Raw genomic sequence first — 21,865 nt, 5'->3', positions numbered from 1 at the left:
TTTCCCTAAGGATGAGGAAAGTAGTCTTTGTTCCTTCCTGCTTCTCTTCCTCCTTCCTTAGGATGGAAGTAGTGGTTTTCTTTTTATGGTGGTAGCAGCTGGAAAGAGAACTAGGCTGACAAAACGCATGTGTTGTATAGTCTTGGTTCTAATTCAAACTGCGAATGGGTGGCAATTCACAAATTCTTTCTAGGACTTAGTTTCTTTTTTTTTTAGAAACATTTTTAAAATTTATTTTGAGTTTTACAATTTTCCCTATTCTTGCTTTCCTCCCCCCCCCCCCACAGAAGGTAGTCAGTTAGTCTTTATATTGTTTTCATGAACTACATTGATCAAGGCTGAATGTGATGAGAGAGAAATCATATCCTTAAGGAAGAAAAATAAAATAAAAGAGAAAGCAAAATTACATAATAAGATAACATTTTCCCCCCAAAATTGAAGGTAATAGTCTTTGGTTTTTGTTCAAACTCCACAATTCTTTCTCTGGATACAGATGGTATTCTCCATTGCAGACAGCCCAAAATTGTTGTTGCACTGATGGAATGAGCAAGACCATCAAGGTTGATCATCACCCCCATGTTGCAGTTAGGGTATACAATGTTTTTCTGGTTCTGCTCATCTCACACAGCATCCATTCATGCAAATCCTGCCATGCTTCCCTGAATTCCTATCCCTCCTGGTTTCTAATAGAACAATAGTGTTCCATGGCATACATATACCACAGTTTGTTAAGCCATTCCCCAATTGAAGGGCATTCACTTAATTTGGGACTTAGTTTCTTAATTATGAAATGCATGGCAGTGGATAGAGCACCAGCCCTGGAGTCAGAAGGACTTGAGTTCAAATCTGATAATAATAATTGCCTAGCTATTTGAGCCTGAGAAAGTCATTCTTAACTCTATTGCCTTAAATAAATAAAATTAAAAATTAAAAAAAATAAATGTATGAGATGGATGACATTTTCTTTCAGATACTGTTAAGATAGAAATAAAATGAATAGGTAGTGGATTGGATATGTTAGAGTGAGAGAGGAGTCATGGATGATAATGAAGTGGCCCTAGAGGACTTCATAATTGCCTTCAGGAGATTAAAGTCTTTTATGAAGAGGCTATTAACTAGTCAATGGTAAATGCAGGAAGAACTGACAAAAAGAAAGCTGCTCAAGGTATAGTGATATTCAATTCCTTTGTTAGCAAAAATCACTGGTAAATATATGTCCAAATAGTAGGCTACCTGTCATTGTCCCTGAAAAGAGAACATCTCCTCTATGGTTCCCTGAAAAGGGACACTCCTCTATAGCTCTAGCTACTATCCCAAAGCACCCATCCATAGCCCATTTTCCTTTTGTGTTGGTTCTTCCTATTATAGGAGTTCCTAATTTTGTACCTAATTGTACTTAATTCCTTATTTTGTAGCATGGCCCCACTTAGGGGCAGGCTGGTGAAACCTACAGACCCCTCCTCAGAATGATGTTTTATTGCCTACATTGATGATGGAAGAAAATACTAGAACTTTCTGCAGGGTAGGGGCCATCCTGTTTTTGTATTTGTATCTCCTGTGTTTGGTGTAGGATAAATACTTAAAATGCTTCTCCATTCATTCATTGATCTCTAACAATAAGGTCAATTCTTTATAAGCAAATCCTCTGCTGGCAAAGGTAATTAGGCACAGCATAAAGATTACTTTGAGTCAGGGGGTTGTACCTGGATTTTAAATACCAGTTCTGATCTTTCAGATTTTTGTGAGCTGGGCAATCTCCTTGAGTCACAATTTTCTCATCTGTAAAATAGGAACACTGGTACTTGACCTAATTACCTAATAGGTTGTTATGAGGAAGGTGCTCTGTAGACATTAAACACCCCCCCCACAATGTGAATTATCCAAAAAGAGAGGAGAGTTTGATACTCTAGCCAGTTTGCTCTCATCAATGTACCTCACACATACCAGGCTTCCTGCCTTCATGCTTTTGCTGTTTCCCGAGATGCTCTCCCCTGTCTTCTGAGCTTAAATTTCATCCATCCTTCAACACTCAGCTCAAGTTGCAACTTCTCCATAAAGCTTTCTCCCACTACTCTCTGTTCCCCAATCTCTCTATTTTAAAAATTCCTACTGTAAGTACCAACTCACTCTTCACTTGGTTATAAACTGTCATATTGAACTTGTTTCATGTACATCAGTCTTATCTACATCTAGATGTAGATAAGGCTGTCCACACCTTAGGCTTCTTCTGATATTTCCCATAGTTCTTGGCAAAGTATTGGCACACAGTACCAAAAGAGTGGGTACTCAGGAAACACTTGATTTATAATTTTATAACTGTTACTATGTCAACAATAAAATTTTTGTTCTACATCTCTTTGGGAAGACAGAAAATAGAAAAAAGAATAGGAAGAATAGGACTTGAAACTTTAGAGATGAGATTATACTCTAGGGAAAACAAAATCCTTCCCTTCTTCCCACCTAGTTAATAGCATGAAGCTCTGACAAGCAATCATTTGTATCTCCTTTTATTGAATTTGTTATGCCTTTCCTCCTAATCATACTTTTTTCTACTGTAATGAACTTTTTTTGCTTTTTGCTAGGCAATGATGTAAAATGATTTGAACTCAGGTCCTCCTGACTCCAGAGTTGGTGCTCTACACACTGTGCCACCTAGCTGCCCCTATAATTAACTTCTTTTTTTATATAATTAACTTCTGATACACCTTCATAAACTGGCTCTACCATGGTTTCAAAATGAGAAGTCATGTTCTCATAGAGGCTATTCCTATAGTTATTAGATTACCAAAGGAACAGTTCTTCATTTCCCCATGGATGGCATCTCAATACTTGCTTGATTTCCCTGACAGCAAATCCCCCACCTCAATCCACTGGACATTAGGGAGGGATTTTGGCCCTGGGAATTACATCTTTGTGCCAGAAAATGCATAAAGATAGAGCAAGTGAACGTGATTTTTCTCAAGATCCCTATTCCAGTCTATCTGAATCTTTAAAAAAAAAAAAGATTTTGTCTGAATACCAGTGAGGGCTCTGAACAGTGGCTGAACAGGGAAAATTTACTGCCCTGACTTCAGTGGCCAACTATTTTAAGTGTCACTTCTGCTATGGTGTCTTTCTAAATTTATGGATGTGAACGCCATTCCAAGAAAACTTCTGCGTGTCTTCCTGTGGCTTCCTCATAAAAGCTGTCCAAGATACTTATTTGATTTTATACTGAGTGTTATAGTGCTTCCTACAACCCTTCTAGAATTTCTCTTCTCCAATGTACATTTTGTTTCAAAAACAGAGTGAAAACAACCATCAACAAAAAGTACAAATATGAGCCACCAATAGCCCCCAAATACTTGACCAAGTCACTTGATTAAGGAGGATGCCTTTTTGCTTAGTTACAAAGTACACTGTAGCTGGGGCTAGAAGCTTTGGGGATTCTTAAGATATATTATTATCATCATGTCATAGAAATTTACCCTACCAGTATGGATGAGGAAACATGCCAATCCATACCTCAGCATTTTAAAAGTGGTTATTCTTTGAATGGTTATTCTTTTGAATAAAAATGAATTCTTTGAATTCATTTGAAAAATACTTTGTTATTCTCTCACTGCCTGCATTTTCTTTGTCTCATTATACCTGAGTTCTTGAATTACTTTTCTGCCTGGAATTCAGCAGGATAGGTCTCCATCACAAATTATTTTGATATAACCTTTGACAGTAAACACTAACATCCCCAGTTCTCACATTTTCCTTTGTAAAGGAAGAAATGATCAGTTGAACTTTGGGAGCCATCACAGTAAAAGATGGCTTTCTAACATAAGTGGCTCAAGATACTTATCAACTGCTCAAGCTAATTCTAATCCAATATGTACCCAGACAATTAGGAAATGGACAGATTGAGATGAGAGATTAAAGTATAGGTAGCAAGTAATTAAACCTGTGACATCCTAGAGCTTAGAGATAGAACTGTAGGACATCTGATCCAAACTCTGGACACATGGTTCCATTTAAAATCATTATCACCATTGACAGACATTTACTGAGCACCTACTATTTGGCCTACTGTCAAAAAGCATATATTCTAGTTGAGGCAGGACACACATAAAAATGACAATTAACAATACTTTTTAAAAACGATGGATTCTCAGAAGTCCAATTAGTGTGGGATGACTTGAATTTGTCCAGTGATGCTTATAATTGGCAGGGGTACTTCTCTACTGAAGACCTCTGCCCCATTGCCCCTTTACCACGCAGTTCTCCCTCAGCTCTGTACCATATGGCACCACTTGAAGGGTTCTGGATCTTTTTTTGAGACCACATTATCCAACTGCCAAACTCCCCTCCTGCTAGTTCTCTTTTTACCTACTTTCTGGGTTTGAGAGTCATCCATCATACTGCAAGCTCTGGAGAATGAGTGGCCTTTTTACTGATATGACTACACCCCATGTAGGTAGACCGTCTTCTACTTTGCCACCTAGCAGACTGAATTTTTCACTGAACACTAAAATTTCTACTACTGTCTCAGTGGGTGCTTTGGGGAGTTTCAGATAAATAGGGGAGACTTTTTAAGAGGTTATAGGATTTGATCTGAGATTTGAAAAATAAGCAGGATTTAGAAAATAAAAGGAAGGGAAAAATAGCAATCATGGAGAAGGAAATGCATATGAGGTACTATGGGAACAATGAAAGCAATTATGATGCAGTGTAGAGTTTATGTTGGACTAGTAGAAGATAATATAGAAGCAGATTGGGGTCATATTCTGGAGATCCCTTAATGCCAGACTAAAATATCCTTAGAGATGGGACTCAATGCTAATTTCCAATATACTACAAAATCTATCTCACATCTTCAACTAGTATTAAACTGGTCTCTAGTTAGTTCTTCCTTCTCTTCCTAAGTACAAATGTAGATGTGTGTAACACTCACCTGTTCATTGTTCTGCTTGACAAATTTCTTGATTCCTGACCTTCCTCTCCCATTACCGAAATAGGAATAACTGATATTCAATTAACAATTAAGATTTTGCAGAACAAAATGCTGGCTTGAAGGTTCTTCCAAGGCAAGGTGCTTCACATACCGATAAACCAAAAGGATTTGACATTGATGACTTGATTTTCTAAATGTTCTTATTTTCAGGGCACAGAATTTCAGTCACAAGTCCCTTACCTAACTGAAAAAAAAATCACTCTGATAACATACCCAACAAATGGCCATCAGGCCCTTTAATGAGAGGGAAGCCATTATCTCCTAAGGCACCTACATCTACTTTTGACTAGAACTAATTCTTAGAAAAATTTTCCCTTGTATCATTAGTTTATCTTCCTAAGACTTCCTCCTATTGCTTCAAGTTCTTCCCATGGGAGTTAGGCAGAGCAAATGTAGCCCCTTACTTACATGAGAACTCTTCAAATACTTGAAAGCATCAATATTATCAGGTAATGAGACTCCATATAAGTTTTATCTTTTCCAGGCTCAACTTTCCTAGTGTATTTAACCAATCTTTCAATGGTATGAACTTGAGGCATATTACTGTGCCATTATTGCTTATTGTATTTCAATCAACCAATCAAAAAGTATTTATTATATATACACTATGTGCCAGATGCTATGGTAGATAGTGGAGGAAACAGAAAAAAAAAACTAAGTAGTCTCTATTCTCAAAAAGTTTGTTATTAGGGACAACCAACATGTACTGAAGGAGAGAGTTGGTCAGGACATCTCTGATATTTGATTCCCCATGCCCATCCCAACCAAGCTGATGAAATCACAGAAGGTTCAGGTAACAGAGACAACCTTGTTCTAATATGTCAAATGAATTTCAAAATTGAGTTTTCACTTTGTTACCATTTTACTAAGTGTAAAATTTTCCTTGATAGAACTAAAAGGGCAGCTAATTTCAAGATAGTTCCAAGAAAGGGAAGTAGCAGGGAAAAGAGTTAACCATGAATTTAATAGAGAGTGAGCCCTGGCAACTGAGACTGAGCTGTAGAGAAAAGTAGACCCAGGGAGATAATCTCAATAGAGACACTCTATCCAGGGTGGAAAAGTGTGAAGTCATCCCCAACAGAGAAAGGACACTGGGTCTCTGGCATCAGAAGTGTGAATTGTTTTGTCCATATATGTTTCCTATGTCTTACTACATACTTAGCATGTATCCATTCATCCTTCTAGTACTGGATTTGTGGAAGAAAGGGCTGTATTAACTTGGTTGTTTTAGTTTTGCCTTTGCTTTGAACTAGATCTGTCTACTAGACTACTAAAGATACTTGCATGCAGCAGAACTCACAGAATATGGTTTAAGAGGTGAAAGCTTATAGAGTATCTTGAACATGGAGATGTAGTCAATATTTGGTATGATTACACCCAACCTGTCAGTTTGAGGTTGAAGAGGTGGCCTGTAGGGATGCTATATGCACATGGAAGTAAATGAAAAATATAGCCAGAATAGATACAAGGGAATTTTAGAGATTGGTGGTGGGAGACAAAAGTCTCCATACAGGAAGTAGCATTTTAGGTGAGTGTTGAAAGATACTAGGGATTCTAAGAGACAGAAGTAAAGAGGTAATGCAGGAAGAAGAGGCTAGTGTAAAGGCTGAATGAGATGGGAAGTTATATGCAAAGAAGAGCATATAGGCCAGTTTGGCTGGACCACAGAATTCAGGAAAGGGAGTGATGTATAATAAGTCTAGGAAGAGAGGTTGCAGTCAGGTTGTAAAGGGCTTCAAAATTCAAAGTGAGGAGTTTGTATTTTATCATTATGGCAGTTGTGTAGTGAATGTATTGGAAAGTGTAGTGACTAAATGCAAGGAGACCAATTTGGAGAATATTGTATTTGTTGGTGAGAGAGAGCTGCTGAGATTCTGAAATGAAGAGTTGATGATGTCTCTAATTTGGCAAACCCAGTTTGACTTAAAGGATAGTGGTACTCTTGGGAAAAAAAGGACATTGAGAGAAGGATCGGGTTTGGAAGAAAAAATAATCCATTTTTATACATGTTGAGTTTAAAATGCCTATGGGATTTCCAGTTCAAAATATCCAATAATTTATGATTTTTTTTATTTATCCTGGTAAATTTTTCTTACTCAGTATTGCCTCTCTTAAGATATTTTAAGGTGATATTTATCCCATTGAATCTTTTTTTAAGGTTTTTGCAAGGCAAATTGGGTTAAGTGGCTTGCCCAAGGCCACACAACTAGGTAATTATTAAGTGTCTGAGACCGGATTTGAACCCAGGTACTCCTGACTCCAAGGCCGGTCCTTTATCCACTATGCCACCTAGCCGCCCCCTATTGAATCTTTTAAAGTATCTGAAGGACCCATGGAACTTACATTCAGTGTTTGACCTTAGTGTTATTTTATAGTGTACATATAAATAGTTCACATATATACCCCCTTTTCCCAATTTTTTAAAAGAGAAAGATAAAAAAAAGTTAATTAAAAAAGTTAATTGCTAAGGTATGGTGGAAAGAATAATAATTTTGGAGTCAGAAGACCTGGGTTGGAATTTCAGTTCAGTCACTTCCTTTCTTGTCTAACCTTGGAGAAATCCCTTTTCTTTGAATCTCTCATAAATGAGGTAGTTGGGACTAGATGAGCTCCAAGATCCTTTCCAACTTCTAAGTTCCTAGTTCATTACACATTTAATTATGGTTTTTAAATGTGCTTCAGTGTTTTTCTGCTATTCCTTCTCCTTTGGTAGCAAAGAGCACATTGTAAGGGGTCCTATTTCTTTGCTTTCCTTCATGGGGCTGCATCCTGAGACTGTGGCTCTGGGCACAAACTATCTAGCCACAGAATTTTGCTAGCACACTTCTGGTTGAGGGGAGTCCAAGGACACAACCTCAACTTTGGAGAGGAAAAAATAATTTTACCTTTTTTGTCTGATCTCTCAAGAAAGCAAAATTATCTGCTGCTGGGTTAGCAGATACCTTGTAAACACCCCCTACCACCAGAGCTATGCAGAATGGAGCCTGTTCAGTGTTGCTAAAGGAAATGACCAGAAGGATCTGGCTAGGATGAATAAAACCCTGCAAAACTCAGCTTCCTGTATATGGGACTCAGCCTTACTGTCTCTCCCTCACTCCTGGCTGGGGGTGCTGCAAGCAGAGTTGTTATACATGGAATGTCTTGGATCTAATTGGGCGCGTTGCCCTGGGGAATTTGTTGATGCTGTTGAGTGAGCCTGTTGTATATGTTGGCTCTGACCCCTCGAACCCCCAACTGAGGAGAGAGTCCAGTCACAATAAGCTCCTTTCACTGAAAGGGTTTACTCAGCAAACCCAGTGCTGAATGACTGAATGAATTTCTCTCCTTCCTGTAAATCACATGGCAGGAGAGTGGCTTGTACCATTTGGCATCATATGTAGCCAGCATGACATGTGTATACTAGAGTTATTTCTCCTGGCAGGCTGCTGATTGGTTTGCTTATTAAAATAGACAGGGAAGGCAACATGAGGAGAATTGCTCTCTTACCTAAAAACAGAGTGTTTTTCTGCCTCTATTTAGGTCATTTAGTACCATCTGCTTTAAGATGCCCTGGTTTCTGTCCCCACAGGAAGGGAAGTAAACTGATTTATGGACTTCACTCTTCAATCAATCTGTGAGCTCAAGAATATAGATGCATCCTCCTCTAGTACAGATTGCAACTCATCCATTCCTTCTTATCCTGAGGGGATTGTTACCTGGAACCTTCCATAAACACTCAGTTAAGAAGGAAAAATGATTTGAGCTCTCTAGACACTGGGGTTCACCAATTTTGCAAAAGTGGGTTCTCTGCAACAAAGATGGTTAGCAAACAAGAAGGCAATCCATCTTGTCTCTAATGTGATTTTTTTCATTTTATAAAGATGCTTACATCTTATTATTTTTATATATTAGTATTTTCTTTGAGGAGATGGAAATTTGGTAAAAAAAAAAATCTAAAACATTTACAAAATGGGGAAAAGCATGTTATAATTTAGAGCTAGTATCTTTGCCACTAGCCCTTCTGAGTTTTCTTCTCTGGGTCCCAGTTTTCAGTATAAGTAAAATGAGGGGTTTAGTGTAGATGATGCTTAAAAGTCCTTTCCATGGAGGCAGCATGATGACCTCAAAATAAGGAAGACCCAGTTAGATTTCAGTCTTGTTTTTGCCACATACTCACTATGTCACCCTTGGCAAGTCTCTTAGCTTCTCAGTGTCCCAAGCAATTCTCTAAGACTTTGAGTGGCAGAGGATGTAGAGGTACTTCCTTATCAAAAAGTCTCAACAACAATGAAACCATAAGCTTCACTGGCTTTTTAAAAAGGTACTTCCACCTGTGGCACTATGCAGTTCTTTGATGTGGAGAGAATTCTCAAAGATTTGTGAAGAAGTGCTTTGTATACTTTAAACTGCTAGAAATATATACTGGAGAAGTAGTTCTTAAAACTTGGGTCTCAGGATTTAGTTGACCCGAAGTCTTATAAATCATGTTAGAGGAAATAATATTGGCATTAGAACAAATTAGTACAAAGGGAACAAAAACTCCAGGTGCCAATTCAAGTCTGTTTGGACAATATTTATTAAGTACCTACTATGTGATATAACTGAGACCTGATGGGATGAAACCCAAGGTAGATCATGTCTCTATGAGAATAATTTATTCAAAAGAAACAGGGTAAATAAAGAGGAGAGCTGAAGGGATGCATATTAAGAAGACATGCTCATATAAGGAAATAGTAGAACTAGAGAGTGAAAACCTGGCAGAAAATAATTGAGAAAAGGTCATGTGAGGCAGGAACAGAAATATTTTTTTCATTGGCGTACACTGCAGACTACCTGGAGAGAAATATGAAGTAGATAAGGATTTGAGGAAATATAGTGTAAGCACAGGCTACCTTTGTGAGAATCTCATCCTTTAAAAGTTGAATGAACCCTCAATTGAAATGCTCTTCTGGAGATGATCCTTGCTAGAAAGGGATGGGGAGAGGTTTGAGATGATGGGAACCATGGGTGGGGAATTATCTCTTTCTCACAGAATTTGTGACAGAGGAGAGGAAATCTGGACAAAGTCTGGCATGTACCTAAATTTTGGAAAACAGATTTCAGTGGATTCAGAGAAAAGACAAATAGGATCCCACTGATTCAGAATATGCCAGCACAAGAGGCATGGGGAATGTTAAAGAATAAAATTCTGAAAATACAAAGAGAAACAAGTATAATGAGGAGTAAAAATTGGATTTTTCTGGAGATCTATGTGGATGCCCAGGAAACTCATCAGTCAATTTAGATTTTAAAAAATGTACAGAAGATGGAGACTACTCCAAGTAAAAAGGTATGGTTATAAGTTTGGCAATGGTAAGAACTGTGTCAGAAATGTTAAAACTCAAAATGAGCTCAGCCTGGTGAGGGAAGTTAAAGACAACAATTTTTTTAAAAGCAACATTGGGGCAAGATGGCAGATAATAGGCAACAAGCAAAACTTTGCCAAATTCCTTTCCAAATAACTTTAAAATGATGCTTCAAACCAAATTTTGGAGGGCCAGAGCCAACAAAAGGTTGGGGTAAGACATTTTTTCCAACCTGAATCAACTTAGGAGGTTGGCAGAGGCTTGTGAGCCACAGTGGGAGTCAGCTATCATACACAAGGTGTAGCGCCAGCAGGTCCCGTAGATTATGTCAACAGCTTCAGGGGCTCTCAGCCCAGAGACAATAAGAGGGTCAGACAACTGGTCAGAAAGATTTTAGTGGGGACCCTTTGGTGACACTGGATCTGGCTGGTAATGACTGGAAACTATTATCCATATTAAGTCACAGTTACAGGATAGAAAGGATTGTTAGCACTTTTGGCTTCATGGGAGTAGGGGACTTTTCTAGGGGAAGAACAGAAGAGCAGTGAACACATTTCTCCCAGGATAATACTACCTTCATAACACTGGAAATTTACAGACCCCCCAGAATTAGCTCTGAAAAAAGCAGTTCAAGAAATCTGAAACTTGGAATAGTGCCTCTCCAACTCTAAGTGAAAAAAGACCAACTTTAACATAAAGTTCAAAGTCAAGAAATTGGATGGAAAAATGAACAAACAACAACAAAAAAGAGAAATTAACTTTAAAATGTTCCTATAGTAGTAGGAAGCTTCCTACAGGGAAGATCAAGACACAAACTCAGAAGAACACAGCAACATGAAAACAACAACAGAGCCTCAAAGGAAAATGCTAATTGGACCTAAGACTAACAAAAATTCCTAGAAGAGAAAAAAAGAGTTAAGAGAGGTAAAGGAAAAATTGAAAAGAAATGAGAAAATGCAAGAAAATTATGAAAAGGGAATTAACAATTTGATAAAAGAGGCACAACAATTCACTGAAGATAAGAACTCCTTAAGAAACAGAATACACCAAATGGAAGAGTATATACCAAAATTCACTGAAGAAAAGAACTTCTTAAAAATATAATTGGTCAAATGCAAAATAAAGTACAAAAGCTCACTGAATAAATTAGAATTAGGCAAATGGAAGCTAATTACTCTGTGAGACATCAAGAAACAATAAAATGATCAAAAGAATGAAAAAATAGAAGAAAATGTGAAATATTTCATTCAAAAACAATCTGGAAAATAGGTGTCAAAAAAGATAATTTAAGAATTATTGGACAACTTGAAATCCATGATTAAAAAAGAGAACCTAGACAGACTATTTTAAGAAATTCTAAAGAAAATGCCCTGGTATTTTAGATCAAGGGAGTAAGATATAAAATGAAGGAATCCACCAATCCCTTTCCAAAAGAAATTCCTAAATTAAAACTCTTGGGAATATTATAGACAAATTCTAGAGACCCCACATCAAGGAGAAAATATTGTGAGCAGTCAGAAAAAGAAAACAATTTAAATATTGTGAAGTCACAGAAAGGCTCATTTAAGATTTAGCATTTTCCACGTTAAGGGAGCAGAGGACTTGGAATGTTATATTCCAGAAGGCAAAGGAACTAGGATTACAACCAAGAATAACCTATTCAGTAAAACTGAGTCTAGTTCTTCAGGGAGAAAACATGAATATTTAATGAAGTAATGGACTTTAAAATATTCCTGATGAAAAGACCAGAGTTGAATAGAAAATCTTACACTGAAACACAAGACTCAAAAGAAAAAAAAGAGGTTAAATATCAATGAGCAATCATAAGAGTCTCAAAAGTTTGCATTCTTATATGTCAAGATGATAATATGATACATGATACTTTTTTAAGAAGGCATCTACATAGAGGGTTTATGCTGGGATGAACCATCTCCTCCAAATGAATGGTTGACAAAATTGGGATAAGGGAGTAAGTAAGGAAAAACTGAAAAAGAGAAATTTTCTCACATAAGAGGCAGGCATCAAAGAGCTTTTATAATGGAGAGGAAATGAGTGATTGAGGAGAGTAGTGGGTATTGCTTATACCTCTCTCATTGGAATTGGTTCAAAGAAGGAAGAATGCACACACATTCATTTGAGTATTGAAATTGATTATTTGATTGAAATTGATATTGAAATTGAGTATCTCTCTTACCTATTAGGAAAGAGGGGAAGAGGATTAGAGATATGGGGAGGGGGGATATTATAAAAGGGAGGGCAGATTAAGAAGGCAATGGTCAGAAGTAAAACAGATTTTTGAGAAAGATAGCAGAAAAAAGAAGTAGAAGAAAATGAAATGGAGTAAAGTACATAGTAATCAGAATCATGAATGTGAATGGAATGAAGTCACCCTTAAAATGGCAAATAGCAAAATGGATTAGAAATTAGAATCCAACAAAACATTTACAAGAGACACACACTTAAAATAGAAATATATACAGAATTAAAATAAAGTGCTAGAGCAAAATCTATTATGCTTCAGCAGGGGTAGCAATCATGTATCAAGGAAAAGCAAAAATCAATCTAATGAAACAAGAATATCAAGGAAACTGCATTTTGCTAAAAGGTATCATAGATAATGAAGTAAAGAAAAACATTTTTACTGTAAATTTCTCTGATAAAAGCCTCATTTCTCAAATTATATATATAATATATATTTATAATACATATATAGAAAGATATAGAACTGAGGCAAATTTATAAAAATAGGAGACATTTCCCAAATGACAAAGGATATGAATAGCTAGCTTTCAAGAAAAGAATCAAAACAATAGTCAAAGTGTCAAACAGCAGATTACTATAATCATTTCCTGCTATTGCACTGATCCACCACTCTATTTCTTAGCCAATACCAGACATTTAAAGTAACCTCAGACAATATAAAATACTTGGGAGTCTACCTGCCAAGGCAGACTCAAACTTTTTGAAAACAATAACAAAACACTTCTCACACAAAATCAGATTTAAATAACTAGGCAAATATCAACTCTTATGCATAGGTTGAGCTAATATAATAAAAATGACAATTCTACCAAAAATAGACTACTCATTTAGTGCTCTACCAATCAAAATTCCAAAAAAATACTTTAATGAGTTAGAAAAAAATGTAAGTAAAATCATATGGAGAAATAAAAAGTCAAGAATCTCCAGGGATTTAATGAAAAAAAAATGCAAAAGAAAGTGGCTTAGACCTATGAGATCTAAAATTATATTATAAAGCATCAGTTAGCAAAACTGTCTGGTATTGGCTAAGAAACAGAGTGGTGGATCAGTGGAATAGACTAGGTACAATAGCAGGAAATGATTATAGTAATCTGCTGTTTGATAAACCCAAAGAGCCCAGCTATTGGGATTAAAAACTCTCTCTTTGATAAAAACTGTTGGAAAATTGGAAGTTAGTATGTCAGAAACTTGGATTAGACCAATACCTCACACTTTATACCAAGATAAGATCAAATTGGATACAGGATTTAGACATAAAAAGCAATATTATAATCAAGGAAATCAAGGAATCATTTACCTGTCAGATCTATGGAAAGGGAGGCATTTTATGACCAAGGAAGAGATGGAGAATATCATTAAAAACAAACTAGATAATTTTGATTACATTAAATTAAAAAGTTTTTGCACAAAGCCACTGTAGCCAAGATCAAAAGAAATGCAGTAAATTGGGAAACAATTTTTACAACTAGTACTTCTGACAAAGGACTCATTTCTAAAATTTACAGAGAACTGAGTCATTTTTTTTTGCAAGGCAATGGGGTTAAAGTGGCCACACAGCTAGGCAATTATTAAGTGTCTGAGGCTGGATTTGAACTCAGGTACTCCTGACTCCAGGGCCAATGCTCTATCTACTGTGCCACCTAGCTGCCCCTGAGTCAAATTTTAAAAAAAAGCCATTTTCCAATTGACAAGTGGTCAAAGGATATACAAAGGCAATTTACAGATGAGGAAATCAAAGCAATCCATAGTCATATGAAAAAATTGCTCTAAATCACTACTTATTAGAGAAATGCAAATTAAAGCATGAGGTAACACTTCATACCTTTCAGACTGGTCAATATAACCAGAAAGGGCCATGATCAATGTTGGAAGGGATGTGGGAAATCTGGGACACTAATGCATTATTTGGTGGAGTTGTGAACTCATCCAACTTTTCTGGAGAACAATTTGGAATTATGCCCAAAGGGCAACAAAAATGTGCATACAACTTTGATCCAGCAATACCATTAGTGGGTCTACACCCTGAAGAGATTATGAAAAAGGGTAAAACATCACTTGTTCAAAAAATATTCATAACAGTCTTGTACAAACAGGGAATTAAGGGAAGCCTGGAAGGATTTGCATGAACTGATGCTGAGCGAGATAAGCAGAACCAGAACCGTGTACGCCCTAACAGCAACATGGATCAACCTTAATGTACTTGCTCATCCCATCAGTGCCACAATCAGACACAATTTTGGGATATCTGTGATGGAGAATGTCATTTGTATTCTCCAGAGAAAGATTATGGAGTTTCATCAAAGACCAAAGACTATTACCTTTAATTTAAAAAAAAAACCCATTATTTTATTATGTAATTTTGATATCTCTTTTGCTTTATATTTTCCCCAAAGATATGATCTCTCTCTCATCATATTCAACTTAGATTAATATATAGCAAGGAAACAATGTAAAAGACTAACAGACTGACTTCTGTGGAGGATGGGGAGAAGGAAATGAGATTAGGGGAAAAATTGTTAAATTCAGAATAAAGAAATAAATTAAAAAAAAGAAAGGTAGAAAAGAGTAGTTGTTAAGGATGCATTATCCCCATGGGAGGTCTTTCATACATTGTATTCTTTCTGCTAGCACAGTTAGCACCCTAGAGATATCACCAATAACATCTCAATTGATCCTTTTATCTTCAATTTTTCAATCCAACAGCTCTGTAGATTCCAAAATGGTATTTCTAAAATACAAATCTGAGGTAAGTTATGGAACTTCCTTGAGTCTCAATTTCATCCATGATAAAATGAGGGGGTAATAGATAATAGTAATAAATAGAATTTATGGATCACTTTAAGATTTATAAAGCATTAGACTGTGGTAACTTAGATTTAAAATAGGAAAGGACCTTGGAGGGCATCTGGTGCAATTTTCTCATTTTAGAGATGATGAAACCAAGGTCCAGGGAAGAAAAGTGATTTTTCTCCAGTCTTCTTAAGTATTGTTAGCAGAGCCCAGATTTTTGACTCAGGTCATCTCATTCCTAATCTACAGTTCTTTGAATTTCACAACAACTTCATGATAGGAGCTCTACAGGAGTAATTATTTTCTTTTTAATCTTGAGTAAATAGACTAAGAAAAATTTAAGTGACTTATTCATAGCCATTCATGAACAAAACTAGTTAGGCAGGATTCAAACTCTTCTCTATCCCGAGTCCAAGTCCAGTCTTCTCTCTGAATAAATCACTGAACTTGGAGTCAGGAAACCTTGAGTTCAAATTTTACCTTGGACACTTACTATTTGACCTTAGTAGAAACTACATTGTATTGTTTTTGTAAGGATCAAATAAGATGACATATACAATATCTTGAAAATCTAAAAATATATAAATACTAGCATTATTATTATACTATGTTGTCTCCCATTTATTACATGAGTTCTAAAACCTACAATTCTATAAACTGTATTCCAGTCCACTCTCTACACCAGATCACAATGTTTCACCACTGGTCACAGAATTACCCCCCCCCCCATCCTTGGAGTGGTATCCCAGACCATTCATAAGTGGGCCCTCGTTAAAAGTTAGCTGTCTAATTCTCACTTCCTGTCCTTCCCTTTGAGGGTTGTCCACTTCAGCCAGACACGTCTAATTCCCCGTCCAGGGTGCAATCATGCAGAGACCTGTTCTCTTTATCCTTGTTCACACCATTTTCCCCAAAAGGAGCATTTATGCTTATGCAAATCTTTCCCATCCTTTGAGAACTGCCCCAAGAATGTAATCACAAGGCTTTGGTACATCTTGAATCACTGAAGGTATTCAAAGATCTGTGACCTGACATCATCTCCCAATTCATTCTCAAACAGCATATAGATCATGGTCTGTGACTAAAATCATGGAGACATGGTGACATTCCCTGCAGGAGCTTATTCCTCTCAGGTACTTGCATGCAGGGTTTTTTATGGAGACTGACTCACTGTCTCGCTTCTATGGAGCAGGGCTGACTATGGAGGAGGGTATTAAGATGTCCCTTAACTATTAGATTTAAACACCAGCATAAGGAAACAAAGAGCTATAAAGCAGCATTGGAATGTCACCACATAAACCACAATAAACTCTTATTGCCCATGGCTAGCAGGAGACAAAATATTATTCCAGAATGTGGAAGACAGAAAGTAAAGCTATTAAGGGACAGTGAGTAGATGTTCATTTTTCCAGGGGACTAAATGGTGCCATAGTGGCCGCTGACAAGTGATTGAACCTCCAGAAAAGGGAAAAAAAACACCACAGAAAACCAATGCAATTAGGTTTGTGAGATAATCTGTCTTGGGAAGTACTGAATCAAAATAAAGAATTTTGTCACGTACATATGATTTTTAAAATAGGTCTAATTAGAAAATGAATTTGCTATCTTCAGTTTAAATAAAATCTGCAACTCTATTCAATTGTGTGGATTTTGATTCATTTAACAAAGCCAGCAGTTAATGCTAAGCTTGTAACCATTATGGAAAAGAAACCAAATTTACATGTGTAGCAAAGTGAAATGAATTCTGGGAAACTCTGGGTTCCAATGTTGCTTTGATATTCAATGAGAGAAAGTACTTTACCTCCCTCAGCCTCAGTTTTGTCATCTATAAAATAGATGAAAATAATACATGGATTACTTATTTCATGGGGGTAATTTTGAGGAAAATGCCTTTTCTGCCTTAAAGTCCACCATAAATTAAAGTTAATATTACACATCACCTTATTGTAAAATTTGGGGTTTTCAAGATATATTATAGACACTATCATTAATTTTTGCTATAAAGGAAAACTAAAATTGACTTTTTTCTGGTTGTGCTTTAGTTATACTAGATCTGTGTTCATGTCATTAGATTCCCATTTATGTGTATGATTGGGGATCCAGTTATGGAGGGCAAAGTTGCCTTGAAATCTAGACAAATGAAAAGGCCAGACTGAGAATTGCCCCAACCTCATGGAAAATTAGCAAAAGTTTCCACTGGGTAAGTCTGGATTCTCTAGGCAATGTGAGGATTTTCTGCTACCCCACTGTTGTTCCTTCCATCCTACCTATACACAGTCCCCCTTTCCATAAATTCAATCTAGTCCTGGAATTATGCCAAGAGCTTTGGAAGATTTGACTACTCACCAAGGATGGCAGAATTCCCAGGACTCAGGACCAGCTGTGTTCCCAGAGGAGAAGTCAACACAGAGGGAAAGTTGGGTCCATTGGCTGAAAGCAGTGCCTTCATGTCTTCCACTTGAGAAGGGGGATGGGGTGGATCTGTGAGCAGGGAAATGATGGATCAGAGCAGACTAAAGCATAAAAATCTACTACTTGTTGCAAGGATAGGAAGAGGATAGGGTATTTAAGTGGTTAGGTCAGGTGTTTCTGTTGCTGGTTTCTGAGAAGATCTCTCTAGAATAGACATCCATACTTTCACTGGAGTTGGGATGTGATTTATAGGATTCATTTACTGAAAAAACTAGATTACTACTGAGAACTGGGCACATTATTGTACTTTGTGTCAAAAATGGGTTCTTGAAAACACAAATTGTATTTGTCAATCAAACCATATTTTGAAGATCTTGTAGTGTTTATATGCAAAAAATTTTCTTTATAAATTTTAATGGTTAGCCAGCCTCCTATTTCTCATCTCCAGACATTTGACCAGACTGATGCCAGGAACACACACTTTCCTCAGATTTTCATGCAGCACATTGTTTAGATCTCTGCTTTTCCTCATCATGCCCTACCTTGTACTATACTTTCTTTCTCTCAGTAGGATGCAAGTTCCTTGAGAAATTATTGAAGTATCTTTGTCTCCATAGAGATTTGCACATTAAATATTTAATAAATGTTAGCTGAAATGAAATAAGTTTGCTTTGTAACTAAGAGGTGACTAACCAAGGGGAAGTGAGGAAACTGTTCTGTTATTCTATCAAATGAAGAAGTCGAAATAAATGTTTTCCAAGGTTCCATTAATCTCAAAAATTCTCTGAATTCTACATGTCAATCAATGTAATTATCTGAAGCTCCCTAAATTGTTCTTTGAAATATAAATGTCCCAAAAGTCTTAGTGTCATTGTAAGTTTTAAGAGGGTTTTTGTGCTCTCATTTCCAAAAATGGACTGTAGGTACTCTCCAAATGGACCTATTCTTCTTCTTCTTCTACGTCCTGCCTCCTGCCCTTTACCTATAGAACTCACTGTGAGCCCTTAATAAATATTTGCTGAATGAATGTAGGTCTGTGTTATTGGACTACAAACAAACCTCTTGCGTCTCAATAGTTGGCATTAGGTCTCAGCTTTTTGAAAAAAAAAATTCCACTTAAACAAATTAAGCTAGTTTTAAATGATTGAAAAAAAAGAAAATGAAACCACTTTCTATATTCAAAAAGTGCCTGGAATAATGAATGAACTGTGATCAATAAACCAATGTTATTTCTGATTAAAAAAATGCCCTGGAGTGAGAATTTAAATAGTAATTTTCCGTCAGATTTGATTAAAGTAGGGAAGAAGTAACATTCCCCAAACAATCTTTTCACCCGCTTTTCAATGGCACTGTAGTGCTAAATACAAATTCACAGAATGTATACACTTCATTACCAGACCTACAGTAGCAGCTACACACCCTGGTTAATCTTTCATCTCTCCATTAGTAGAAAGTGATGGGGAAGTGTTATTAGGGAGGAAAACTCCATCAGTAAGTACCATAAATCAGTGAGGGGTAATGGTCCCACCCAGGCTTTGGGCTCAACAACGGCTTTTTGAGTCCAATCATCCGGTTAGAAGCTCAGCCCATGACTGGGAAACTGAACACAAAGTAAACTTCATCCTTCACTGAACTGAGTTATTGTTGCTTTCCAAGATGATTTGGGGCTTATATAGTCACTGGTGAGCTGCATGCCCAAGTGGGGCATTTGGTGCCTTCTGGAAGCCATAGCAAGCAAGGACTTCTCACCAGCAGTTTGGTCAAAGTAAAGCCTAAATTATTTCTTTCTCCTATTCTAATAATAGCTGTGTGTGTGTGTGTGTGTGGTTAGATACATAGGTGTGATTCCTCTATAGCAAGGAGGTGCTTCTGGATTCTGGTGGAACACACTTTGCTAGCCATTACCAAATTGAATAAAGACCAAGTGAGGTATCTATATTTTTAATCTATATAACTGTGTATCATTCATCAATCTTTCTATCTTTTGTACCTTTATATAACTATGTATTATCTATCCATCTATCCATTTTCTAAGGAGTCATCCTGGCTTACATTCAGCAAGCCTCATTGTCAGGTAGACTGCCTGGTTATGAATTTTTCAATGATATCAACTCTTGATTATCTATTAAGTGATAGAGAGGCTGTAATTTCTATTAGGGAAAGGAGGTTCCCCCCAAGTCACTGAAATTATGTTAAAACAGATTCTTGAAGTATTGAATTAGCATATATGTTTATGCGTAAATATAAGACCTTTTCTGTTGCTCTCTTCCTATGGATAATTGGAGGTGTGTGCTCAGAGTTTAAGGTGACAATTCTATAAATCGATGTCAAGAACTTTTATATGTGATATAGGCTGATTAGATCAGTGCTATGAGCCAGAGGAGGAAATGGGGACATGAAAATAGAAATGGTGTGACTGACATATTCATAAACCTTTAAATCTAAAAGGATTTAGGTTAGCTTCATCAGACCTATCCTTGACTGGTATATAGGCAAGGGGTTCTAACTTCCTTTGCATCCCTACATATACATGGTATTGGTCTTGCCAGACAGTCCGTCTAGGAGCAATTATGTGTGTAGCTTCATTTTTTACTGGAAAGATATAAAAACTCAATCCAGTATTGGCAGTGCAGAATATATATATATATACACACACATTGTCTTTGCTTTCCTTGTAGGAATTAGGATGTTCTAAGAGTTTTTATGTTATTCAGCAAATAGTATAGCTAGTCTAAGATGGCTGAGCATGAGTCTGTGTTCCTTGATGTTCCAAATCTTATTATCACAAAATCACATATTTAAATTCTTTCCATACCTTGACTCTCTAGGGCAAGGGATAAGTTAGGGGAAGTTTTAGGTTTCATTGACTGTGTTTGGTGAGAGTAGAGAGGGAGGGAGGGGGAATGAGTGTGGATACTTTCAACTGAAATCCTGTCCACAGGCAGTTGACCTTGCAGCTGTTTACCTAGGATCACTAGCTGGGTGTTTTCGGTCACTTCTCCGTGAAGATTGACTGCCCTGCAGGAGTAGAGCCCCTGATCAGAAAAGGAGACATTTGTAATCGACAGGGAGCCATCTTGCAGGTGGTGAAGGGGAGCCAATTTGCTTTTATTCCTGAACCAAGTGACTTCTACTTCAGGCACACCTAGGAAGAAAAAAAATAAACTGATGAACACAAAATGCAGAGCAGGTGAATGGTCACATTGCCAGAGAGAGCTTGCACTTGATATCCTAGTGCCTATGCAAGATCATGGTTCTAACTTTGGCATATTAGTATGTCTTTAACTTCTCACTAGTTTCTTACCTTTTTAAAATTTTTTTTGCAAGGCAAATGGGGTTAAGTGGCTTGCCCAAGGCCACACAGCTAGGTAATTATTAAGTGTCTGAGACCGGATTTGAACCCAGGTACTCCTGACTCCAGGGCTGGTGCTCTATCCACTGCGCCACCTAGCCACCTCAGTTTCTTACCTTTTAAATGATAGTACCATACAAAAAACTAAAGGGAGAAAGGCTCCTTAACTGTGAGGAAATTGAAGTAGAAGATTAGAAATAATATATACACAATATAGGCATAATTTCTATCTATCTATGTACCTGTTTATACCTATCATACAGTCATGCTGTTTATACTTTTAATATGAAACTTTTAAAATTTCTTATGGGAGAAGATTCTGTTTTCTAGGCTTCTACTAAAGTAGAATATAATATAATTATATTGTCATATAATCAAGGGTATGCTAGAAAATATTTTAACAACTGACTCTCCAGGGGTGGCTAGGTGGCATAGTGGATAGAGCACGGGCCTTGGAGTCAGGAGTACCTGGGTTCAAATGCGGTCTCAGACACTTAATAATTACCTAGCTGTGTGGCCTTGGGCAAGCCACTTAACCCCATTTGCCTTGCAAAAAAACCTAAAAAACAAAAAAACAAAACAACTGACTCTCCAAATTTGCATCATTAACATTTTCTTCATCATTTTCTTAAGTCTAAGCAATCAACAAAAGGATAATTTAATTTGTAGTGTTTGTGAGATTCCAAGATGCTAAAGCTCACAATGAAAGTTTAGAGATTGACTTCCTGAGATGACTCCAGCATC

At 36.9% G+C, this 21,865-nt stretch overlaps 1 protein-coding gene across 5 annotated transcripts in view; it reads right to left on the bottom strand.

Moving 5' to 3' along the window:
- Nucleotides 1–21,865, bottom strand: part of ADAMTSL1 (ADAMTS like 1) — a 1,134,116-nt gene that overhangs the window by 34,923 nt on the left and 1,077,328 nt on the right. For all 5 annotated transcript variants that reach the window (XM_074197566.1, XM_074197568.1, XM_074197565.1 and 2 more), the window contains 2 exons: nucleotides 20,735–20,914; nucleotides 17,704–17,838 (listed from right to left, as the gene is read on the bottom strand). In XM_074197566.1, the coding sequence (XP_074053667.1) occupies nucleotides 17,704–17,838; nucleotides 20,735–20,914 (315 nt within the window). The remainder of the gene's footprint in view (nucleotides 1–17,703; nucleotides 17,839–20,734; nucleotides 20,915–21,865) is intronic.

The sequence above is a fragment of the Macrotis lagotis genome, chromosome 8, assembly GCF_037893015.1.
Source record: "Macrotis lagotis isolate mMagLag1 chromosome 8, bilby.v1.9.chrom.fasta, whole genome shotgun sequence".
Lineage (NCBI taxonomy): Eukaryota > Metazoa > Chordata > Mammalia > Peramelemorphia > Peramelidae > Macrotis > Macrotis lagotis.
This window is presented reverse-complemented; position numbering and strand designations above follow the sequence as displayed.